This window comes from Adelges cooleyi, unplaced genomic scaffold, assembly GCF_023614345.1.
Source record: "Adelges cooleyi isolate 19-005CV unplaced genomic scaffold, UGA_ACOO_1.1 ACOO_flye_CR_arks_rails_tigmint_CR_PRNA_376, whole genome shotgun sequence".
In the NCBI taxonomy this organism is placed as follows: domain Eukaryota; kingdom Metazoa; phylum Arthropoda; class Insecta; order Hemiptera; family Adelgidae; genus Adelges; species Adelges cooleyi.
In genome coordinates, this window is record NW_026096053.1 from 14,306,656 (window position 1) to 14,330,067 (window position 23,412).

Below are 23,412 nucleotides of genomic sequence, written 5' to 3' on the forward strand. Positions count from 1 at the left end.
CGGTCGCGGTCCCCCTCTTCTCCCCCCATTACCCTACTCTCCTCGTGGGTCAACGTTGCAATGCGTTTCCCATATGTGTATCGTTGCTCTGCCGGTCTACCACTCGTGAGCGCCAGTTTTAAACGTCCGGCCGCCGTCAACCGCAGAGCACTCGCCTTGTTATACACCCATGTGACAGGTGGTACGACGTGTATGCGAATTCCGTTTTGTTTATTATTATTAAAAAAACCAAAAAAAAAAACAATAGAACGACGTCTTGCGAATATATTTTGATAACGTTTACTTTTTTTTTTTTGATAATTCTGATTTCCAAGACATTTCGCGGTCACCACCGGGGCACGGGTTCGACGCCGTTACCGTACCGTAACAATAGTAAGAAAAACCAAGCATAGTACAATAATTGTATTTTGTAATACCAAAATCGAAGGGGTGAGTGGATAAAGGTGTGTGTGTGTGTTAGACGTTAGCGCAGACTGAACGCTTGACATTTTTCGGTTTTGATTGTTATACTATGATATTTTTTTGCTAAATAATTGTGTAACACATGCCCGAACGACACCTTTTGTTTCTAAAACTGTTTTACAAAAAAAAAGAAAAAACTGTCTCTTACACCATTATCCACTCGCCCTTTTAATTATGTTTAAGTAATTATCGTTGAAAACAGTAAAAAATTCTTAAAAACAAAAAAAAAAAACAGTGTAGTTATATATTATGTAGGATGTTCTAGGTATTTTTTTTTTTTTATAAATAAGTAATGTAACGTGTGGGTAGACTTTAATTTTTAGGCGCTAAAAAAGCAATGCGAGGGTGAGTGCGTAGGACACAATATTTACACGGCATTAAGACGCGTTAACGGTATACCTACTATAATAACATATTAATGGAAAACTCGATAATTTGAACTTTGTGTTTATACTATTGTCATGCCAAAGGCAATAATGTAAATAAGCTGTTGTGCGCGCAATTCTGTTGTTTTTTATTTTATTTTTACAACGTGTCCAACGCCAACAAAATATTTCGTGTAGACATTTATTTAAAATGGCAATCGATTGCGTACTACGACGACGATGAGTTTTTGCTCGATTGAGTAATGTTTCGTTTTTTATGTTCAACCCTTTTTTTTTTTTTAATTTTGCAATAATCTGTGTCCTTGACAGGGTCGGGGGGGGGGAGAAGGATAATTTTCTTAGGCACCCTTTTGGTTTACCGGGTGCTCGTTTCAACAGAGACACATGCAACGAACGATTGTATTTTATTAGCTGTTGATAATAAAAATGTATAAACTGAAAAACACTGGTGGCTGCATGCATAATAATAAATCCATTTTTTTTTATGGTGTAGCGTCCAAAGCGTGCATTCGTTAAGCGAGAATGGGTGAACTTAATCCGACCCTATGTTTTGGTCACATCGAAAGATTATTGGAAAAAACGATCATTACCGTTGTATGCGATCGGTGGCTACGTTTTAATCCCTATTGTAAAACCATTACACTTCTCAGTGGCGCGTTGGAGCTAGAAAAAAATAATTTAAATACACAAGATAGTTAGATACAGAACGACAAGGACAAGATACAGCAACGATTTTTACACAAAAAGCAAACGTGATTAATCGTTTTTACTTTAATGAGCTTAAACACACTTGATGTTTTTTTCACCTACCTTGAGAAAGGCTCCGGTCAGGTTTTAAGATGGTGTGTTTTTTAGATATTTTTTTTATTTTACTATCCAGTGTAAAAATACACATTTTAATGACCGTCAAAGAAGCGCACCGTTTTACAGGGAAAAACAGTGATCGCGAGCTGAGTAGTTCACAATAACGGTCTGTGAACTTGTCAACGACGACTTGTGTAGTTCTTATAACGCAGTAATCGATAATAGTATTATTCAATCGATCAATCATAACTTTTAACATTCAAACGGGTTTTTAAATGTAACCTATAATATCAATTACTTCGTGACAATATTGTTATTTTTTTTTTTTTTTTATTGCATAATATTAACGTCCAAGTAGGTACACAGCTATTGTTGAACAAACAACGTTTATTAAACGATTTAAAAGAAATGTTCTCTTAATTATTTAAGCGCATAAAATAGTCGTACCTGTATAATAATAATTAGTCAAATCACGCGAAACATTTAAAGGGGCTGTTCGGGGGGTTTATGGCGTTTAATGGTTATTAACATGCAATTGAAATTGAACGCAGAGAAAATATTAGTAATGTACATATTAATTGGTGCGGTCTACACGCCAGCGTGAAAAGTCAAAACCCTAAGTATTAAATACCCAATGTCCCCAATACTACTTGGGTTTATATATAAGTAGGCACAATAATGCGCTACTATCACTAATGGGTAAAACATGTTTTTCGTCAAACACAGATGATGGATGATAGTACAGCGGATGATGCATTGTTGTGAATACATTTGAACTGTAGCACTCTGAATAAATGCAACTTAAGAAAACTTTTTATCTAACAAACGAGCGCTTATGTAAAGTATTTACAGTGTGTGTATAATATTTTATACATTATTCATACACTAAATTGTGTTATTTTTTTGGAAATCTTCAATTTTATCGGTAGTGTGGTTTCAGCACCAGGACGGTTCATACTTGTATAATGCTGACTTGGGGGCACTTTTAAAATAAATATAGTTTTCAAAAAGTAATCTTATCTTTCGGAATCCTCTTTTGTTTTATTTCTCTTTTACTCGGCTGGATTTTATTACATTTCATTAACCCCCACCGAAAAAAAAAAAGAAAAATACCCGCAACCCCCTTAGATTTAGTACTTTAAACAAAAGTAATAAGTATTAAAAGTTTTAACGATAATTTGTATCGCAAGACAAGACGTCGCGTTATCAGCAAACGAGGTAAAATAAATTACATTTTAAAACTCTAGTGCAACAGTGTGTAAATGTTTGGTAAAAACACAGTAAACAGAGAAAAAAAATGAGTGCAAAAACACTGAAATTCGTACATGCGAGAAACTTATAAAAAGAGAGTAGGTAAGGATAGAATAGCCGTATTTAAAGTATAGAAGTTAAAAACTTTTTTTTAAAGTTAAGATCGACGAAGAAAGATTTCTTTTTGGAATTATTGTATTTTTTTTTTTTGTACATAAAAATACAATGACTTTTCTTTGTGTGTTAACCATATATTTTACATTAACCAATAATTAAAGGCTGACCGATTTAATGATTTGTGTACTGTAAAATAATTGTGTACAACAGTGCAAATTTGAATGCAATTTTTGTAATTTATTTTATAAAAATAACGGCATTTACATATTTTTGTCCCATTGGTTACAATCACACCGCTAGTGGTACCGGATATCTATCTAGCAGTTCTAGCTATTGCACCTGTGTACGGTGTATAAAACACCAATGTTGACCATTTCTCAAGGGTTGATTTTTTTTCTCTTATTGTTGGACAATAACTAGTACTATTATCCTATCCTATTGAATGTCATAAATTACCCATAAAACAGGCGCATATATAATTATTATCGTCTCATCCGGGTCGCGTTCAGCGGGTAGGTACACGTTACCGTTGTTAGTCCCGGCATTTACCGTCCAGGGCCATCCGGAACCGGGACAAACACGAACACGAAGGAGAGGTTAATGTCTTGCCCCGTTCCCACACCTCTTCTTCGGTCTTTTCAAAGGCAGCGACAAAGGCATAGCTGCCGCTCGTTCCGGATGATAACCATCGTCGACGATGACGACCACCACCACCACCACCACCGCCACCAACCACCACTTCGATGGACCTTCGTGCCGAAAGAACTTACACAGCGGACATAATACCTATACAGCGCACTATGACCCGCCTATGACTGTAATAATATTATAATATCCACCGCAGCATTGAAATATCGATCCCGGTCGGCTACACCGGACATTACATAGCCGGTGTAGCCGTTTCTGTGCTCTACGTAGTCATCATTGACATCATCACCTCAACAATAACGTTATTCGACCGACTTCGGTACTTACAACTGCCCGAACATGACGCGCCTATGCCTATAGTTTGTGTAATGACTGGTGTATGAGCTGGACCACTACTCTTCCTATTGTACCTAAAATAAGTTTCCAAATGGCACCTTACCCATAATAAAGTGTGATAAGATACCGCAAGTTGTGATTATAATCACTTTTACAGTTATCGACCTATTTAAATTCATGTATTTTAATTAACTTGTTGTGTCCAATATAGTTTAAAATCTCTTAATTTCAAAAACGATAATGGACAGGGGAACGTTATTCCGGGAACGTCCCTGAAAATTAACCTCGGGTACGGTAACTTAAGTAGGCAAGTCATACTTTTTTTTTCAGGCAGTAGTTTTTGGGCTTAGAGTCGAAAAATTTAGTGCGTCCCTATAATTAATATTATAGCTACATATAATGGCTATGCAGCGATATTATACTGATGTGTAATAATTTTTATCATCTACAGATTCGCAAGGAAGCGTTTTTTTTTTCACCGCTCAGTTATGAGTGCTGGCTTATATGATATTAATAATAACAAAATAAAAAAATATTTAGAATTAAAAAAAACGTCATATTATTATGACAATAAAGGAGATAATTTTCCATTTAGTATTTTTTTTTTTTTTAGAATTTCGTCAGTAAAAATACAAATATTATTATCGGCTGCGATTATTTGACACGGTTCATTGGATTTTTAAAAAACTACCGTGTCACACTGAGTTTCTGAGAAAAATTGCCCATGTTATATTATCACTTCTTCACCCTAAACCTATAGGTCGCGTGACGTGACTTTACAGAATTATTTGTCGTCGCTACGGTAACCGCGTTCGCACGTGCTTGCGCACAGAATAATTTATTGTAATATCCAACACACAACTTGGGCGATTTTGGGAAATATATTTTGCCCCAAACGAACAAATTCTCAATTTGATTTTCATCAGGTCCGAATTGTCCATTACGATTGAGTATCTTAAACTTAAATCGTGTGCTAGCTTAACAACAACTGCTGTGCGTGTTAGTCAAGTTTAGCGTATAAAATTGGTCTAAAACCAAATAGAGCTAAATGAGTTGAGGCGATATTCTTTTTTTTTAATCTTTTATTTTTCTCTTCCGCTATGTGTTTTAATCAACGTATATTTATACTGGTAGGTGGGAGTATAAGAAAGTCGAGGACAATTCACAAACTACTACTGCGATTTCTGTCTATACATTTATATATATTTTTACTTTACTTTACTGCTACAATGAATACAATATTCGTAACACGTGTTTGCAGCTATTGCGAGCGTGAAAGTACTTCATGTCATATTGTGACTCGCGTTACGCACAAACGATATAGTATCTACCAAAAGAAAATGACAAAAGAACATATACTATTACAATATATGTACATTGCCTAGGGTGCTGTACGGCGGAGGTAGATAATTATCCATTTGCATTGCATTAATCACCCCTAAGTAGTACTGTTTGTGTCCAAAGGAATGAAAACAAAAGATAGTGCGGTTCTAACATTGCGATAATAACTATTTTTCTTGTGCATTTTACGCAAGGCTTAATGGTACTCAAGCACGTCAACGTTTTATTCCCACTCGCAGCAAACGACTATAACAAAATAAGAAAAAATCCCTTGCCGGACAACAGAACATTTTGCTAGGGTTTGGTTTTTTGAAATGCAAAATGTAAAAGATTTGTATGGTCACATCTGGGGACGATCACATGTGTGTCGATGATTGTTCACTGCCATATGGAGCTTCTGCGATGTCATTTGTCTTCGACAAAGTAATAACAATAATGATATTACTCGAGAATTAACTATGTCTAATGGTAAAATGAATTACGATCAAGATTACGTTTAGATACCTATTATTGAGCAGTCATTCGACCGAAAACGGTTATTAATATACCGACAGTTTAACCGCAGTTATGATAATAGCCAATCCCGTCGGTAGCCGAAGCCAATGAACTGGAAATGAGAATTATTATATTGCTTGAAAACGGGCCGAATTCGGATTTATCGGGAAATGTTTATTTTTTGCGATTTTGTTTCAAATTGAATGTGAAGTTTTTTAGTATAGTACAATAATTATTAATCTGTGCTCGGTTTTAAACGAGTTAAGACAGAATTGTCCAAAAATGAGGTTTCAACTCATTTTAATCTATGTATTTTTTTTTTGATTCGGATTAATAACTTCTAAATTAAATAGGATTCAAATTAATACAATAAGGTCGAGTTATATATGTATATTTTTTTTTTTTAGCAAATAACGAAATGAGTTAAGATTTTACCTATTGTTTTTGAATTAATATTCCAACCATAAATGCGATAAATTAACTTACTCGATAATAAATGCCATCGAAACGGCACCATGAGTAAATTCGAAATTGTATAAAAAAAAATTTTTTTTTTTAAATGACGGTGTTTATGACGTGTAAAATTAATATTATACATACTATATTTTAATTTATTAAAGAATACACGAAATCAAAGGTCGTTTGTTTGAACTGTACGATTTTTTTTTTTCGTTGACTGTAGAAGAAAAATAAAAACGACAGATTATATTACCGCTGTATATAATATTGTGTTTTTTCAATGATTAGATAAATGCAGTGTTGGTTTAATGTGGCATCATTTTTTTTTTTTTACCCGTTTGTTTGGGTGAACACAACCGCGGTCTTATTGAACACAAGCGAAATAGCGTTTGCCGCCTGATAAAAAATTTAATAAATTAGTTGCATTCGGATTTCGTACACACATAATACATATTCATCGAATTACCATGTTTTTGCCCGTGTCGATAAATATACATCAGATGGGTCAATTCGTTTTGTGTCAACCGGTCAAATATTATTTAGTTGTCCTTGCCAAAATGTACGCAAAAGTGTTTTAAACATTTTTCCAAATCTTTGTCAATTAAAAGCGTTTTTTCAATATTATATCGTTATCCAATCGCTTTGCCTACAGTAGGAAAAGAAAATCGACTATAACACGGTAATAACGATGACGGGGGATTTCTATTATGAAAGTCGTAAATGACTTGGGAAATTTAATTTGCAGGGAAAAACAAGGATTCGCTATAATACCGACAATTTATTGGTCTCAAAAAGAAATTTTACCAGACCACGTTATTTAATAAATATTATTATTACAATTAATGTGCAAAAACCGTCGCCCGGCAAACTGCAGTTACAGTAATTCTCTCGGTATTATATTTATTTAAATCGTTTCAGATTAATACCATTACTATTGTTAAAAGGTACTATATACACGCCGTGTTTTGCGTACAATAACATTCGGCCATCAGGGCCAATTTATTTTCATTGGTTCAATTTGCGACGGACCGATTTTACAGACAAACAAGCACGCTTCAGAATACACAATCGCGAGTAGATAAATATATATAAACGAATAATATTATGCAAACGTTGTCCGTGGGTTTATAATATTGTTTTCATATTTTAAATTAATTTATTAATTTAAAAAGTAGTTTTGCCAAAAATCTGGCTATCTGGTAGTATTACACTTCGACAAATCTAATTTTATTTCTAAAATTACACTGGCCGTTTATAAAAATAATTAAAATATGAGCTAAAACTTAAAACTCAACAAAATCAATGTTTTATGGTTCAGTAAAAATACTTACGTCATGTTATCATACGAGTCCCTCTTATCACTAATCCCTTATGGTTTATATCTTATCAGTAATGATCCTAATCATTTCTTATCAGTAAAAGCAATTAAACTTACATTTTTTTTAGCGTCACATTAGATATCTTAAATATTTGATGTTAAACATAATATTTATAACATATTTCTATATTTTTTGTCAATTTATATTTACATACATAATGCATATGACATTTGAATACACATTTTTTATCATACTTAAAAAATGAATAAATAGTAATAAAACTAGTTTGGACTAAATGTTCTGTTGTGTAATTCAAACACAAAATTATTGTACTTAGAATTTCAGTAACACATATGAAAATTATTATTATTTTTATTAAATACGCTAAAACGCACTATTATGTTAGTATTGCCTTTATATTTGTTATTAATATTTAAACATTTTCTCTTATCTAATTATTTTTTTCACTGGTTTTAATATTATAGTTATAATGAAATATTATACCAAAAACGTGCCTAATCAATAAACGAAGAACGAGAAATAATCATAATATTAATAACCATAACGAATTAGTAAATAATATTATCCATTTTCATATGAATAACAAATGAACAACAACAACGGGGTGAATTGGTTAAGTGATAATATTAAAAATAATTAATACGAATTAAAACGATATTAACCATTTGATGATATTATAGCATTATTATGATATTATATAGCGCTATACATTCTTTTAAATAATTCCTTGAGTTGTTTTTGCCCCTAACAAAAAACATATTCAATGATAACAAAAAGCAATATGCCTTGAATTATTTTTCACTGAATTTTTTTGTCAACAATATGGTATAAAAATAAACAAAATTTTAAAACAACACATTTTTAATATTATTATTTTTTTCATATCAAGCATTTTCATGGCAGTTAAACGCTGCGGTGGATGATTATGATTAATGCATATTATTTCACACATCACCAAAGTGAGGCGCATAGCGTCAAAACAACTTAAGCCACAAAGTAAAATTAATTATCGGAGACGGGCAATTTTCGTTTATTTAAATATTTTTAAACTTTTTCTTATTTTAATTCAACGAAGGAATACGAGAAAATATTATTGTGTTTCGTAGTACGTTTCTCATAACATTTCTAAAAATACTACATGCCATAAATATGTATATACATACATTGTAAATATTACAACTGGGAGTTACGCGATAACAATGGATCGTCGATCCTTCTATAATGTGATCTATATAACGTCGTCCCATTATAATTTTATATATACTGTATAACACACATTGATATAGAAGTACAAATGGTTGGACGTGCGCTGCAGATGAAAATTCGATCCAACAATAAAATAGATGGGTAATAATAATACAATGTAGGTACCTATATTATATATTATTATGTATTTATATGTTATACACCATATGGTACATCACAAGAGTGACGAGGGTCTACGAACCGAACGCGGTGGTGTATCTATCTAATAACAATAAAATAATTAAATATTATACATTATACATTATTCGACGATATTGTGTTTTTCCGTCTCACATTATTGTTATTTTCCATTCGATTTTAGATCTATTGTGTAATATTGACAACGCCGTTTGACGCGTTAAACACATTTTCACGGTGTGTACATTGTATAAGTTTATGTTATTATAATGATAGATATTTTTCTATTATATATCTGTATATTGTCTTTGCGCCATTTCCGATTAAACGTCACGTCTCGGGTCTTCGAAACTAGATAATCGGAAAGAAAAAAAAATAAGAAGATTAAGTAAAACATTACTTATGCTATTTCCCTAATAATTCCCCAAAGCTTCCAAAAACTTGGGTGTGTGTGTGGTGTAGGCGAGAGTGCTTGTAAACTTCATCGCAACATTATTTATATTATAATGTTTATACACAATAATGTTTTTCTATGTCAAACGTCATCGGCCAGGTGTAAAAAGTAAACAAGTTTTAAGTGGCGCCACGCGAAAACTGTAATACGTTGTATATATATATATATATATATATATATGTATATTATATGTTTAAACGGTAATTAATAGTATTTTTTGTATTGTTAAAGGTCATAGACGAGTACGTCACAGGCAAACCATGATAACCGACGTGGAGTAAAACGTAATTATTATTATTATCTACATCAGATTATTTATTACTTTCGTCAAACAAAACAAAATTTACCTCCACAAACGGCTTATCAAAATATGTTGCTACTTAGGCGTGATGAGGTTCAATTGTTTGTCGGTCAAAAACCAAATAAATTTACCCGAGAAATGTTAACCAAAAGTGAATCCAAACTATATAATTAAAAACAGGGTTAAAATTTGAAATGTGATAAGTACTTTTATAGGTCAGTTGTGGTGGTAAAAATTGAACATTATATTTGTGACGGTTGCCCTTTCAAAAAAAAAACCAGTTTAATTACTTAATCAAGTGGTTTCTAGCAGGGGTGGGACTAGCTCCGTTAAACCGACCAATGGTGCTGCATTATTTCATAAAGAGCCCTAGAAAGTAGCCCTTTTTTTTTTGCTATATTATATTGTTTTTTAAAACATTATAATTAAATTTTTTATTTATTTTTGGGATATTATTTTAGTTATTTGAGCATGTATTTTAATATAGAAATATTTTACTACTTCACTGCTAATTTCCTAACAGCATGCACTTTAAGGAGTTGTATAATAGTTCAAGCAATATATTAATCACGTGTGGATGAGCTGCATAAATAAGTAAATCCTTTTTTTTTATTGACGAGAATTTTGCCCGTCCTTGTACAACAATATAGTAGGAATAGCGACGGCGGAGGCTCTGGCAGGGATTGTAAGCTTACTACATGTACCACAGTTTACAACTATATGAGAATATAATAAAGCTGCTAGGAAATAGGCTGTTGTTGTTATAATTTTTTTTTTTTGCACACGGTCCTGTTATTTTTTATAATAATGCCTAACTGCTTCCCCGTCGTAAGGTAATAAACGTTACAAGGAATATGCATAAGAATAAATACATGTAGACATGATCGTATAACATGATGGCCAGGTCCTTGGGGATAATAATGGTCTATGTATATATAAGGGTCACTAATAAAATCGCATAACAATAAGCGCTGTTATAAACATGATTATAACTTAAAATGTTTAAGACGTTATACATTTTTGAACCGATATATTATAGAGTCAATCCCGTATGACATATCTCAACATTTTAAACATATTAACAGGAAGTTATACCACCTATTTATTAAGGATTATTAAGAGTATTGACTACTGTACATTCAATTTGTTTTAAAATATTTAATTAAAAGCCTAAACCAAGTATGTATATTTTTTTGTGTTGTCACGCGGATTCTTTATTGGCAATTAAATTTTTATCAGATCATCACAGCGCTCTTGGCTACGTTTTTAACTATTTTTCTAACCTAAACATTGCAAAGCCCCCCGCTTTTACAACAAAATCTGAAACACATACAATTGTAAAGAAGGGATGCTTATATTAAAATGAGGCGACCTAAGCACACCCAAGCTCCCTCCAAAATTAAGCTTATGTGTATAATGTAGGTAGCTAAACATTTTAAGTCTCAAGTGAACTAATACTAAGACTATAACTTCGTTATAAAACATTTTGAAATTAATTTTAAATTAAAACCTAATGCAATTTTAAAGAGACGTGATCTTTTTACAATATATTAGTCATTATTTAGTTGAATACTTGAAAATTAAAAAAGGTTTTTATTATTTTTTTTTAAGTGATAATTTTTTTTTTCTAGAAAATATTTTGATAAAAAGGTTATGACGTTATCTACAAAATGTCGTTCAATCATTTTCATTTTAGAAGTTTTTCAGCGGAGTACCTACCATTAAATTAAAGCGTTTTCTTAATGCTTCTAATTGCCACGTGCGCAGTAAATAAATTTATATGTATATATATATATATATTGTATGGAATTTGATGGGTGTTACGAACCGTTATAATAATAATATATTGTATTGGCAGTTGTTCTTGCGAATTTTTAATTTTTAAATAGACAAGACACTCCGTCGGTGTCCAGAAAAGAGCGAGGTCGATTCTCTGAGAGAGACCGACCGGTGTGATTGTGTGGCTTAAGAGAATACAGTATAGTACGTTTTGTGCATTATTTCTTTTTTTCATTTATTTATAAACACGTTTGTCACAAATTGGATAACTACCAAAATGCCCACGTTTCGTTCAGTGGGCCGTCACGTTAAAGCGAACATCGGTCAGGAATAAACAAAGTTTACCACCAGTAGGTGTATTATAACTCAAGCATTGTTTCAAAGCGTCAAAAAAGTTTTTCTTCCTCAGTGTTGTTTCAGTTGCCGTTCGCTTGGGGAATTGGATAAAATATACCTTACCGTGTACTTCTCTTTCAATTAATAAATATTATTTTACCGAAAGTTGAAACTCTAATGACGTTATAAGGGCAGCTATTCTCAGAAATAACACAATATAATCAATACCTTAACTATACAACGACAAACAGTTCGACAGTTTAGTAGCATAAATAAAAAAAAATGAATTGACTAACCAGATTTGTTCGATACGATTGTAGAAATTAGTCATATAGCCGAAGATTATATTATTTCCATGTGAACGTATTATGAGGTTGATTAAAACCAAGGAACTATTTTTATTCGAATTTTATTCGAAATAATGAATTAATTAATTTAAATTCAATATCAAATATATAGTATTAATAAACGTCTATTTAGCATTTTTTTTTAATACGTCATACTCATATGACTTTTATCAAGTAACCTGCTATTTTATTAAATTGTTTAAATAAAAATTATTTAGACATTTGATCAAATAAAAATAAAATTGTACTTGATTTTTAGGTGTACACTAAAACAAAAATAAACAGTTTTCGTAGGTCAAAATTGCAATGATTCGTCGCTAAATAAATGTTAACAAAAATATATACGTTTGACCTTTAGATGCGTCAATAAATCAATATTGTCGTACATATTATTATGATAACTTAAAAGTAATTATTGATAATTATAATTTAACATTACTATTTGTCGAAAAAAAAAATTAATGTCACTTTTGCGATAAAAAAAAAACAAACAAACAACAGTAGTCCACACAAACACAAAAATTAGACAAGAATCATAATATCAATATAATATTTGTAATAGCACCTAACCGGGTTTGCTGTTGATTTGCAGCAACTCCAATGCCGGACTGGACCGTTTTGAAGGTTTTTTTTTTTTACTTTGTGTTGGCGACCGACTGATCAAAAGAAAAAACTCAAATAAAGGCCGGACGGTGCTATCGCCCGGTTTGCCTACATCGCTTGCAGATAAGACAGGACTCAAAGTACACCTGCGTTATGTAAAGTAAACTAACCATTGGCTATCGATCAAAATCTGATGCTTAATGGTCTTCTTTTTTTTCCCTCCTCTGTGTTCTTTTCGCCCAATGTTCAAAGTACACCACGTCGTACACGTTGTCGATTATAGCACACACACACACACATATACTTGTATACAAACCGACCGATCCACACACAGTGTTTGTGAGGCGGCTCAGAACGGTTATTGTTATATTTATTAAAAAAATTTCATTTACCGTAAACCGCTATGAAAAACAATAATAACAATATTGTCATCATCATCAGTCAGTGTACCGTAAAGACGTTTTACGGATGACCTAGTGTATTTAGTGTAATTTAATTAAATTTTTCTCATACTCGCTTTCCCGTTATTATTGCGAACGCGCACAAGACGATGCCAAAATTATTTTGGAGAAAACCTAGGGTGAGTACATTGGGAAATACAATCGAATAATATAATACATCAAGTTTCTCGTTGTGCAACCACATCAACAGGTGCGCCCATTTTGAAAGGGCGCCACACCAAAAAACAACCGAGAAGTTTGTTTTAGCGCATATTTACATAGGTACATAACATTGCGAATAAAGTTGTTATAAATTATTGTAAATAAGTTTGCCTACGTTTTTACATAGGTTTTTTTCGATAATGTTACTGTAGAAAACGAATTTTTTAAAAAAATTTCGATTAAATATAGAACTTTGTGTTGTTAAAAAGGGCAAATATAACGAGATAAACTCGTGATACTTTAGTGTGTACCTACATAATATTATGTAGGTGAATAAACCCTGTATAAGTTATGAAAGTTGAGCAAAAAATATTACTCTTTGCTATGTTGATACATGAGTTTACAAATTTTAGCTTCGCGTTAAGATTTATAAAACAATAACTTATACTTAGTCCTTAATAAATTGGGGATTTGACGCACTCTTTGCGCCTTATAGGTAAGTTTTGATTTTTTAGTTTGCGCTTTACAAAATGCAAGCGAAGCGCAATACCGAATTTTTATCATCCACGACTGATTATCTATTAATAACGCGAACTTGTACGTATTATTATTTCGTTAGTCTAAAATAGACTTTATTTAATCTATTGAGTATAAAAACGAAAGGGGGGGGGGGGTGGAGAGGGGAGAAAGAATAATCGTTTTATCTACCTGCGGCATAATAAACAATTACGACATTTCAAGAAAACCAATACCTACGTACAACCGATAAAGAAATGAACTGACTAAGACTACTAAGAAAATTTTTACACGCTTGTATTATTATTATTATTGTTTTCATTAGTACTATTTAATGAGATAAAGCAATAAAAGTCAACATTTAATTTCTAAGCCATAAAAAATGTACGAGGGCAAAGCTCCCTCTGTAGGTGGTTAGGTTAGATTTATTGTAAATAACATTTAATGTAACGTTTTACAATAATTGTTATGGCTGTTAGATGTGCAGTTGATTGCACTATATGTATACATAATCATAGCCTTTTCATGTGTTAAATTTACTGTGCATAATCGCACTATATAGTTATTACAAGGTTAATTATTGCGTGCGTGCGAATAGAATTAATATACCGAACGCCGAACGGAGAACCCCACGATAAGATTTGTTCAGGAAAAATATTAACAAAGAGTATCCCCGTATTATATTATATTATATATTTTTTGAAATTAATGTTGCGTTGTTGTTGTTGTTATTTTAAATATATTATAATAATATAAGAGTTTGAAAAAAATCACGCTTACCTACGCTGTATCGTTTGAATAACTGATTTAATCGTTTTTTTTTCTAAAATAGCAGCTTTATTTGCAGAGATGGAAATATTATATATTATTATCAATTATAAATTGATACGTTGATAAAAAAATAATATTACAACATCAATTTATTGTTACTTTTAAAAAGTGATGCGCATTACGTTAGTAAATTAGATACGTGCAGCACGTATCTAATATATACATCCAAATGTTGATGTTGATAAATTTAAGAAGTAACTTGTATTTATATCTAAAAAAAATTACTATCAATGTCCACTAGGGAGGATTAAAAATGTTCGCTTCTTGAACAGGTTGCATTACGATCTAAGAGGTGCCTTCATTGTGAATAATTAAATTTTTTACAAAATCTACAAAAAAATAATAAGTTAAGAGGGCGTCGCACCGCCTATTTTTAGGGTGTAAAGTATAGGCAATTTTTCACAAAATCTTAATTTAAAGGTTAAACTGTGATGTGTAATTATTAGTTCAATAACTAGGACTCTATTTTGGTAGTTAATTTATTTTTCAGCGATTAAAAAATGTTTTTTCATCTCTACATGTTTAAGAAGACTGAAAATAACTCGCATAATTTTGGTTTTAGAGTAAAAGCGCCCATTATAAAATTAAAAGAGAATAATATTCCGGAGGGCAAGACGGTGCGTTTTTTTTTCATTATTCCAAGTATAACGCTCAATACATCGTTTAGAAATAACGACTATTTTAACATTTTTAAATGACTGTAACTTTTCAAAAAATTATTTTTTTTTTTTTTAACGGGTGCTTTTACACTAAAACCAAAATTAAGCGAGTTATTTTCAGTCTGCTAAAACATGTTTTTACCACTGTAAATCACCGGTGCGACGCCCTCTTAAAAAAGACATATAAACTATTTTTGAAAGTTCAACAGTCTCGAGGCACCTCAAAACTTAAAAAAAAAGAAGTATAATTAGAGTACCTTATATTAAAATACAAAAGCAGCATTTGAATACATTATAATAATGAAATAAACATTTTTTTGAATTTTAAAATACATTCTACACAGGTAATCTTGAGTACACATTGACGAGGAGTCTTTATTGGTAGCTCTTTTTTTTTTTAACTAAACGACTATAGCGCCTACTCACTAGGTATAATTCTGTTCTGTCACTGTGTAATGGTAATAAAATCTTAACATTTTTATGACGCTTAAAAACAACATTAAAATACAACGTGAATTTTTTTTTAACCTTGATTCAATCATTTTTTATTAAATAAATGTTAAAAACATCGAAGCTTTAATACAAAACAAAACGGTTAGGTTAGGTTAGGTTACACTAATAAAGTTTCTGCACCACTCGGGTAAAATGACAAGAAAACCATTTACTTCATCCATATGCTCTTTACTGTTGTTTTTCTCCTTCGGCTTATCAAACGCCAATGGGCATTTGCCATTGTTTCTTTATTCACTCTACACATCTAAACCTTTAAATATTTCTACACTAATCTCTCGCACCGTTTTTACTGTTTCACTTTACTCACAACTTTCTGCACTGTACTCGACCATTTTAGCTGCTTTTGGCGCGATTCCCAAAAATCATTTTTTCTCACTTATTCCTATAGTTCTGACCAACCTAGGTCACGACCACCATCTCGACGTTCTCGTTTTAGCTACAACCATTCGTACCCTATTTATCGGTTTTATTCAACGCGTACATCATTGCATTTGATAATAATTTTCTATTCCAAGTTTGTGGCTATAAGTTATACCTAACCCTCTCGGCCAAGACCTAAATTCCAAAGTTCATAAAATAACGGTATACACAACAACTGCTAGACCTTAGTATATGTGTGTGTGTGTGATATTTACGGTTGTCTAATAGCGTTGCGTGTCCGTTGATGTAAACTTGTCGGTGTATTTCGTTCCATAAAATATTCATTGAAATACATCAACGTGGTGGTGCATATTTCCAAGTATACCGGTCGACCGCGGTTTTCTTGTAGAAATATTAAAAAAAAAAATAAAAAATAGGTACACTCGAGTCGATATCGTCTTACCTCGACAATCTTATCGCGTGAGTTGTATTTTCGGGTTCGAGTCGCAAGTATGATAATACAAAATATATATTAAGTATTATGTTATGTTTGTCAATTTTTCGTCGAACATGCCTACTTGAATTTGATAATAATTTTTGACAATCTGACTTTTATCATTATTATTAGTACTAAAAAACAACGTCTTCATATTAATTACAGAATTCGAGTTTTAATTGCTAAAACAAAGATAATCTTTTTAATGTATATTTTAAATAAAACTCGTATTACAATTATTGTACACGAATTAAGATCGATCATTATAATATCAGATTATAATTTGTCCAACGTCAAACAACACCCTTATTGTTATAGCCATAGTAGTTATTTTTTTTTTTAAATTGTTTTATGCCGTATAATATGTACGAAGATGGTTGCTAGGGATATAAATTATTATTATTACACTTATTATTTTTTGTTTTATTAAAATATTTGTATAATTCTGTCAAAAATTGTTTTCAACAATGGTACCTAACTTGTTTACATGTTGATAAACTTTCTTATGGCCTTTGTTCCGGACTACAATTTTACCAAGTTCATTGTTCATCATAAGTTTTAAATTTTGTGTCGTAGATTTAGAGTGCATTAGAAAACAAATTGTAACCGAACTTAACCGTGTATTATACGTTGTAAAAAAAGTAAAGGATAAATTCGTTTTGTTTATCCACTTTTCCATCTTAATAACACCCAAGTAGAGCGCAGAAGCTTATTTTGACAACCGTGCGCGACCGGTACACAATCGATAAAGCCGCGTTAAGATTTATGCGGCCCGTACATGTCTCGTGTGTGAAATAACGCAATTCCAATAAGAGTATCGTGTACGTCTTTATATTTATTTATTTTTTTTAACCAAGACGTTATTGTAATCGGTACGTCCTGTTTAGATAATAACACACGTTTTATTAGAGGAAACGCGAGAAATTCTCGTCACACACACACTTGCTTATCGAGCACCGGGGTTGTTAGGTAGGCAACACGTCGATAGAATAGATTTTCCAATATTTTACCTACGTATTTGTTTATTGATTTTTTTTCCTCAGAGTTCAAACGACCATGTTGCAGCAGCGATGACCTTGCACGAATCTGTCGCCGACGAAAAGGCGTCGCCGACAAAGATCACAGGTTTGTTGAATTCTCATCCGGACGAGCGCAAGTTATAGCAGCGGTCGGTTTGAAATGCCAGCTACTAACTATTTATCGGTTATTTATTTTTCCTCGTACAGCCTACCGGAGAGCGATCGACCACTTGGAGAACGACCGGAAATGGCAGTCGGACATGGCGGTGGGCAAGAGAATAGGCCTGTACAAGCTGAGCGGCGAACTCGGCAAAGGCAATTTCTCGCAAGTGAAAACCGGATACCACGAGTTGACCAAAGGTATGTCGATATTGCCCACCTCGACGTTTGACCGTGTTGGAGCGATATTCGGGTTTGGCTTGCTTAGCATCCTTAAAATCGGTTTCATGTCTTCAGTTTCATATACCGTCGGTGTTTAAGTACTCCTATAACCGTGACACGTGACCTTAGTCGATTAAAAGGATCAAATGAAACACTTTGACGTTGTAAACGGGGGGGGGGTAGACAGTTCAATCGATTGCTATATTATTATCGCGCATTATACGCTTCTGCAATGATATTATTGCAAAGATAATTGCGTGCTGTATACTGCAGTAAAAGTGAAGGCTAATAATATTGCTGCCCAGGCGGCGGGTTAGGGTAAGGTAAACGATATCACGAGACGGCAATGTCGATATAAATTTAAGGGCTCGCGCAGCGCGTGCGGCTATTTGCCAAGAGGCAAACTACTATTTTTTTTTTTTTTTTAACTTTAGGATATAGTTTTTATCGTACACTATGTTTCATACATATTATATAGCCGGTTTGCAATGGCTTGAAAATAAAACAAAAAAAAAAATTGACACTTGGGAAATGAAAATGGCGTGTAAAAAAAAATGAACGAATCGATATTTTAAAAACCGTTCGAGCAATCATGATAATATCGTAGTCATACATGCACGCGGTTTTTATTAATTTAAATAGTAGATACATTCATTTTAGAAAAGTATTGTGATACAGATAAGGTATGTGTTTTTTTTTTTTTTCAGAACGAGTGGCGGTAAAAATCCTGGACAAAACCAAATTGACGGCGAAAGCGAAGAAAATGTTATCCCGCGAAATCTCCGTTATGGAATCAATCCACCATCAAAATGTTATTCGGTAAAATGATATATAATGTTTTTTTTTGTTATTATTATTATTATTAGTATTATTGTCACACTGCGCGAATGCGCCATACACACACAATGGACGGAATATGCGGTTATTTTTTTTTTCTCTTTATTATTGTTGTAATAATTACATAATAACGCGCATTAAGACGTGAAATTGACGTTTTGTATGTGGCTGCTATGATATAAGGAAACCGTTAAAATTATAGATTGTTCGAAGTGATCGAAACGTACACCAAGTACTATTTGGTCATGGAACACGCGGCCGCCGGAGAGTTGTTCAAAAGACTGATCTCCGAGGGAAGAATGCACGAATCAGAGGCCAAAACGATTTTTGCTCAGCTCGTCCTGGCCGTAAAACACTTGGTGAGCACAATATTATTGTCAATAATATTAAAGCCAATTACACTTCTCCCAAACCTAGCTGGGCGATGAAAACGTATGAACACTGTCTACGTATGAATACTTTGATCATTCGTACATAAGTAATAAATATACTTCAAAAAAAAATGTATAAAGTATCATTTATTAACAATTTTGTGGTGCTTGCGAAAAAGTAATAGAACAAGACGCGAAAATCAAGTATTTTCCATTTAGGTTTCAAGTAAATTTACCGTTTTCTAAATTTCAGTACGGATTCCGAGTAGGCTAGTTCTAGTTGTCTTCTTATATATGTATGTATTTGCGTTTAAGTCAAGGTTTATCACTAGTGAAAATATAGGTTAAAGGCTAGTGAACTATACCTACTATAGTTTAGACAAGAAAAAAATATGTACAATGTTAACTAATCCCCCTTTTGTCCAAATGCCACAGAATTTATTTATACATTTAAAAGTATCGATTATAAATTGATAGATTAATTATAAAAATGAAATCGGTTACCTCGTAATTCACGAACGTTGTAATTATCAATGTAATATTATTGTTGCAGAGTATAAAAGTCGATAAAAATAAATTACTAATCAAATTTGTATTTTAAAGAATTATTTATCAGTAACATAAGTGATTTTTTTTCATGTATCAAAAAATAATAATTTATGAGTAAATAATAATGCTTGATATTTCATACTATTAAAACATGACAATTTTCCAAAATTAAAATACTCTCAACAATATGCTTTTTGTACTTAAATAAAAAATATTGCTTTGAACTAAAAGACGTTTATAAAAAAATAAATGAATAAAACTCAAAGACTTCAAATAGTTCGAATTTCTCTCTCTTGTGTATTCAACCCTTAGGCGGCTTTACAATTATTCCACTTCTCCACTTCAACCGATATCTCTTCCATTTCGTTTTATTTAAATATTTATACATAACACTCCAGCGTCTTTATGTGTTCTTTATAAAGAAATTCGAATGACAACAGACAAACCATTATTTTACAATTATATTATGTTAACATTTTATTTTACAACATTTATCATAGTACAATTTTTTTTTCACTGTATTTTCTTTATACATTTGTTTATATTTTTTTTTAAGGATTAAAAATGGTTTTTAATATATTAGCTTACAAATTATTTGAACAATTGTCAAGCCAACAATAGTAGACCAATAGTTCGAATAAATATTATGTATTTGAATATACTATGAATAATTCATTGGAATAATTAAAAAGTATTTACTTGTAAACTAACTTTCCGCCTTTTCTTTTTACAGCATGATCGGAGTATCGTCCACCGAGACATTAAAGCGGAAAATGTGTTTTTGAGTTCCAGAGGCGTCGCAAAACTAGGAGACTTCGGTTTTAGTATCACCGTTTCGAGTATGTATATAAACTTTAAATGCGTTTTTTCCATATTAATTTTATCACAGTCTTCGAGTATGTGTATAAACTGCAAATGAGTTTTTTTAATTTTAATATTTTAACAGTCCGCCGGATGAGAGAATTCGTGCTCTTCCTTGATAATATATTTTATTTGTATATTTTAAAATATCAAACAAACAACTATTTTTTTTTTTCTTAAACACTATTTAATTTTTGACGGTTTTCATTGAGGAATATTAACATGTAAATGACGATTAATTGCGTCGGACAACGGTTGTGTTAAAGCCGGACATCCTCATTAATTCATGTTAGGTTACACACACGAGTGTTCGCCGACGCTTTATTATTATTATTATAATAAACTGTACAACCGCACGACGAAAGTCTCGTTTAAAATAGTCTTTCGAGTGCTTAAAAAAAAATTGACAAAATCCAAAACTAAACATTGCCTAATTATTTCAGGCGATGAGAAATTGGAGACGTTTTGTGGATCTCCGCCTTACGCGGCACCAGAATTGTTCCTAGACCAACGTTATGTGGGTCGTCCGGTAGACGTGTGGTCGTTAGGAGTACTGTTGTATTTTATGACTACAGCTACAATGCCATTCCTAGGGGACAACATGGCCAGCCTCCGGCAGTCCATATTGGCGGGAAGAATGACCACCCCCGCGTGGATGTCGCAGCCATTACGATTGCTCATAGGTAAGCACACGATGCACAATGCCGATAAAGAATGCACATTGCTGCTGCTGCTGACGTTTGTCATTGTTAACATTAAAACTGCTACAGTCCTCGCCCGTTGCATATTTCAGAATCTATGCTTAACACGTCGTCGGACGGCCGCATCAAGGTCGACCAAGTGCTCAAGTCCGAATGGCTGAAGGAAGCGTCGGCGTACCAGAACCGGTTCAACAACAATTCGGTGTACGGCCACTGGTGCGCCTACCCGACGGCGGATTGCTCGGAAGCCACCGACACCGAGCTGAACGCCAGGCGGGCCCTGGAAGCGCTGGGCATCGGCAAGGCCATGCTGGACGAACACGGTCCCAGGGGATCCAGGAGCAACGTCGTGGCCACCTACAGGATAGCCGTGCACAGGCTGTTGCAGCAGCGCCGGCTCATGGTGCAAACACCGGCCGCGCCCGTTGCCAAACCGTTGAAGAAGACCAAATCCAGATTGTGCGCCATAACGTAGGCAAAGGCGAGACACGGACGTTCCCTCGGGAACGGCGCATCATCATCACCACCGTGTTTCCGGTTTCCAAGGATCGAGCGAGTGAAACGGATTTCTTGTACAATAAAATAACCAATGCCGCCGGGCCCTACCGCATGATAAGGTCCTGCGAACCACATCTTCTCACTTACGGGTGTCACTGTTTTACGAAAGCCCTAAATCGTTTTTATATCGTACGTGTTAACTATATATATATATATGTTATGTAATTGTGTAAGCGTTAATATACTCATTAGATTTATCGAAAGCTATCTCAAACTCGCCTGTTATTATTACAGTGTACCTACAATGTTTCTCTAGCTCTGTTGTTATTATAGCTGTTTTCTAAATATTACCAAACTATTATTGTGTAACTGTTATGTTTATTTTTAAGCCTTGTGATTTTTTTTTTTCGTGCGTGACTGTAAATGTTAAACTTTTTATGAAGTTATAAATAGAGCTTGGGTTTTACAAGCGAGTATTAAGCGTAACTTGATTTTTTTTTTTTTATTGAAGCGCAACCCCCCCCCCAAAAAAAAGGGCCATTTATGAGATCTTAATAGAAATCAAAATTTACTTGCTCACATTTTTTTTCGGAAGGTAAATAAATATAAGAAATTTTGTTTACATCAGTTTAATTGTCTGTTTAAATATATTTTAATCTGTTTTATTACTAATGAAATAATTGTATTCTATGTTGAGTACTTCCAATTATAAATGTTGTCTCAAAATATATTGAAATATTTATGAATATTAATTTTTGACAAGATTTATCAAGAGTTATCTTTGCTGCCACTGTAGTGACAAAAACCTGTAGAAATTTGTCATTTTTGAGCAGTAATATAAACTACTGATCGGAAATTAAAATGTTGACCCCCATTTAAAACAAAAATAATTTAATAAATCGAAAAACATAGGGGAGTTCATCACAATGAACGACACACGTGTACAAAATATATAATCGATGAAACGATTATTGGAATTATTACATTATAATAATTCGTGCGCGACGTTATAGCGCCTTATACATACACCCTAGGCAACATAACATACACAAACGCCTCGCTTTCTCTATTATCTTTTATTGTCTATGGTTTTTAATTGACAAATATATGATTGCTAACTTCATCGTGGTATACATTTTTATAAAAAATATTATATATTATTATTATCATGGTCGATTCGTCAAAATTGTATTTCCATCCAACACCACAATATAACTGATTACACATTGGTCCGAACGAATACAAGACAGTGTGGTTTTGTAATTCATTAAAATTTAATAATAATGTTCGAACGCCCTGTTTATATTTTCCCGTTAACAAAAGTAGTAGAGAATTACAACAACAAAATAAGACCAAATAATAACATAGCCGTTGAA

The 23,412-nt window shown here is 32.7% G+C and overlaps 1 protein-coding gene across 3 annotated transcripts; it reads left to right on the top strand.

Annotated features, from left to right (window-relative positions):
- The first annotated feature begins 123 nt into the window (after positions 1–123).
- LOC126840926 (serine/threonine-protein kinase NIM1-like) lies at positions 124–22,566 on the top strand. Of its 3 annotated transcripts, XM_050576948.1 has the most exons (9): positions 124–372; positions 9,708–9,760; positions 17,863–17,944; positions 18,046–18,198; positions 18,927–19,038; positions 19,259–19,415; positions 20,710–20,815; positions 21,281–21,520; positions 21,631–22,566. In XM_050576948.1, exons 3-9 carry the CDS (start codon positions 17,890–17,892, stop codon positions 22,011–22,013), a joined length of 1,206 nt encoding a protein of 401 aa, XP_050432905.1. In that variant the 5' UTR covers positions 124–372; positions 9,708–9,760; positions 17,863–17,889; the 3' UTR covers positions 22,014–22,566. The 3 variants fall into 3 exon arrangements, with proteins under 3 accessions (XP_050432905.1, XP_050432903.1, XP_050432902.1); XM_050576946.1 differs by lacking the exon at positions 9,708–9,760; XM_050576945.1 differs by lacking the exons at positions 124–372; positions 9,708–9,760 and adding an exon at positions 13,152–13,422.
- The last annotated feature ends 846 nt before the right edge of the window (positions 22,567–23,412 follow it).

Coding starts and splice junctions, on each gene's coding strand:
- LOC126840926 (XM_050576945.1), top strand. CDS start 13,393: ATGCCAAAATTATTTTGGAGAAAACCTAGG. Junction 20,816..21,280: donor TTTTAGTATCACCGTTTCGA/GTATGTATATAA, acceptor TAATTATTTCAG/GCGATGAGAAATTGGAGACG. Junction 21,521..21,630: donor GCCATTACGATTGCTCATAG/GTAAGCACACGA, acceptor TGCATATTTCAG/AATCTATGCTTAACACGTCG.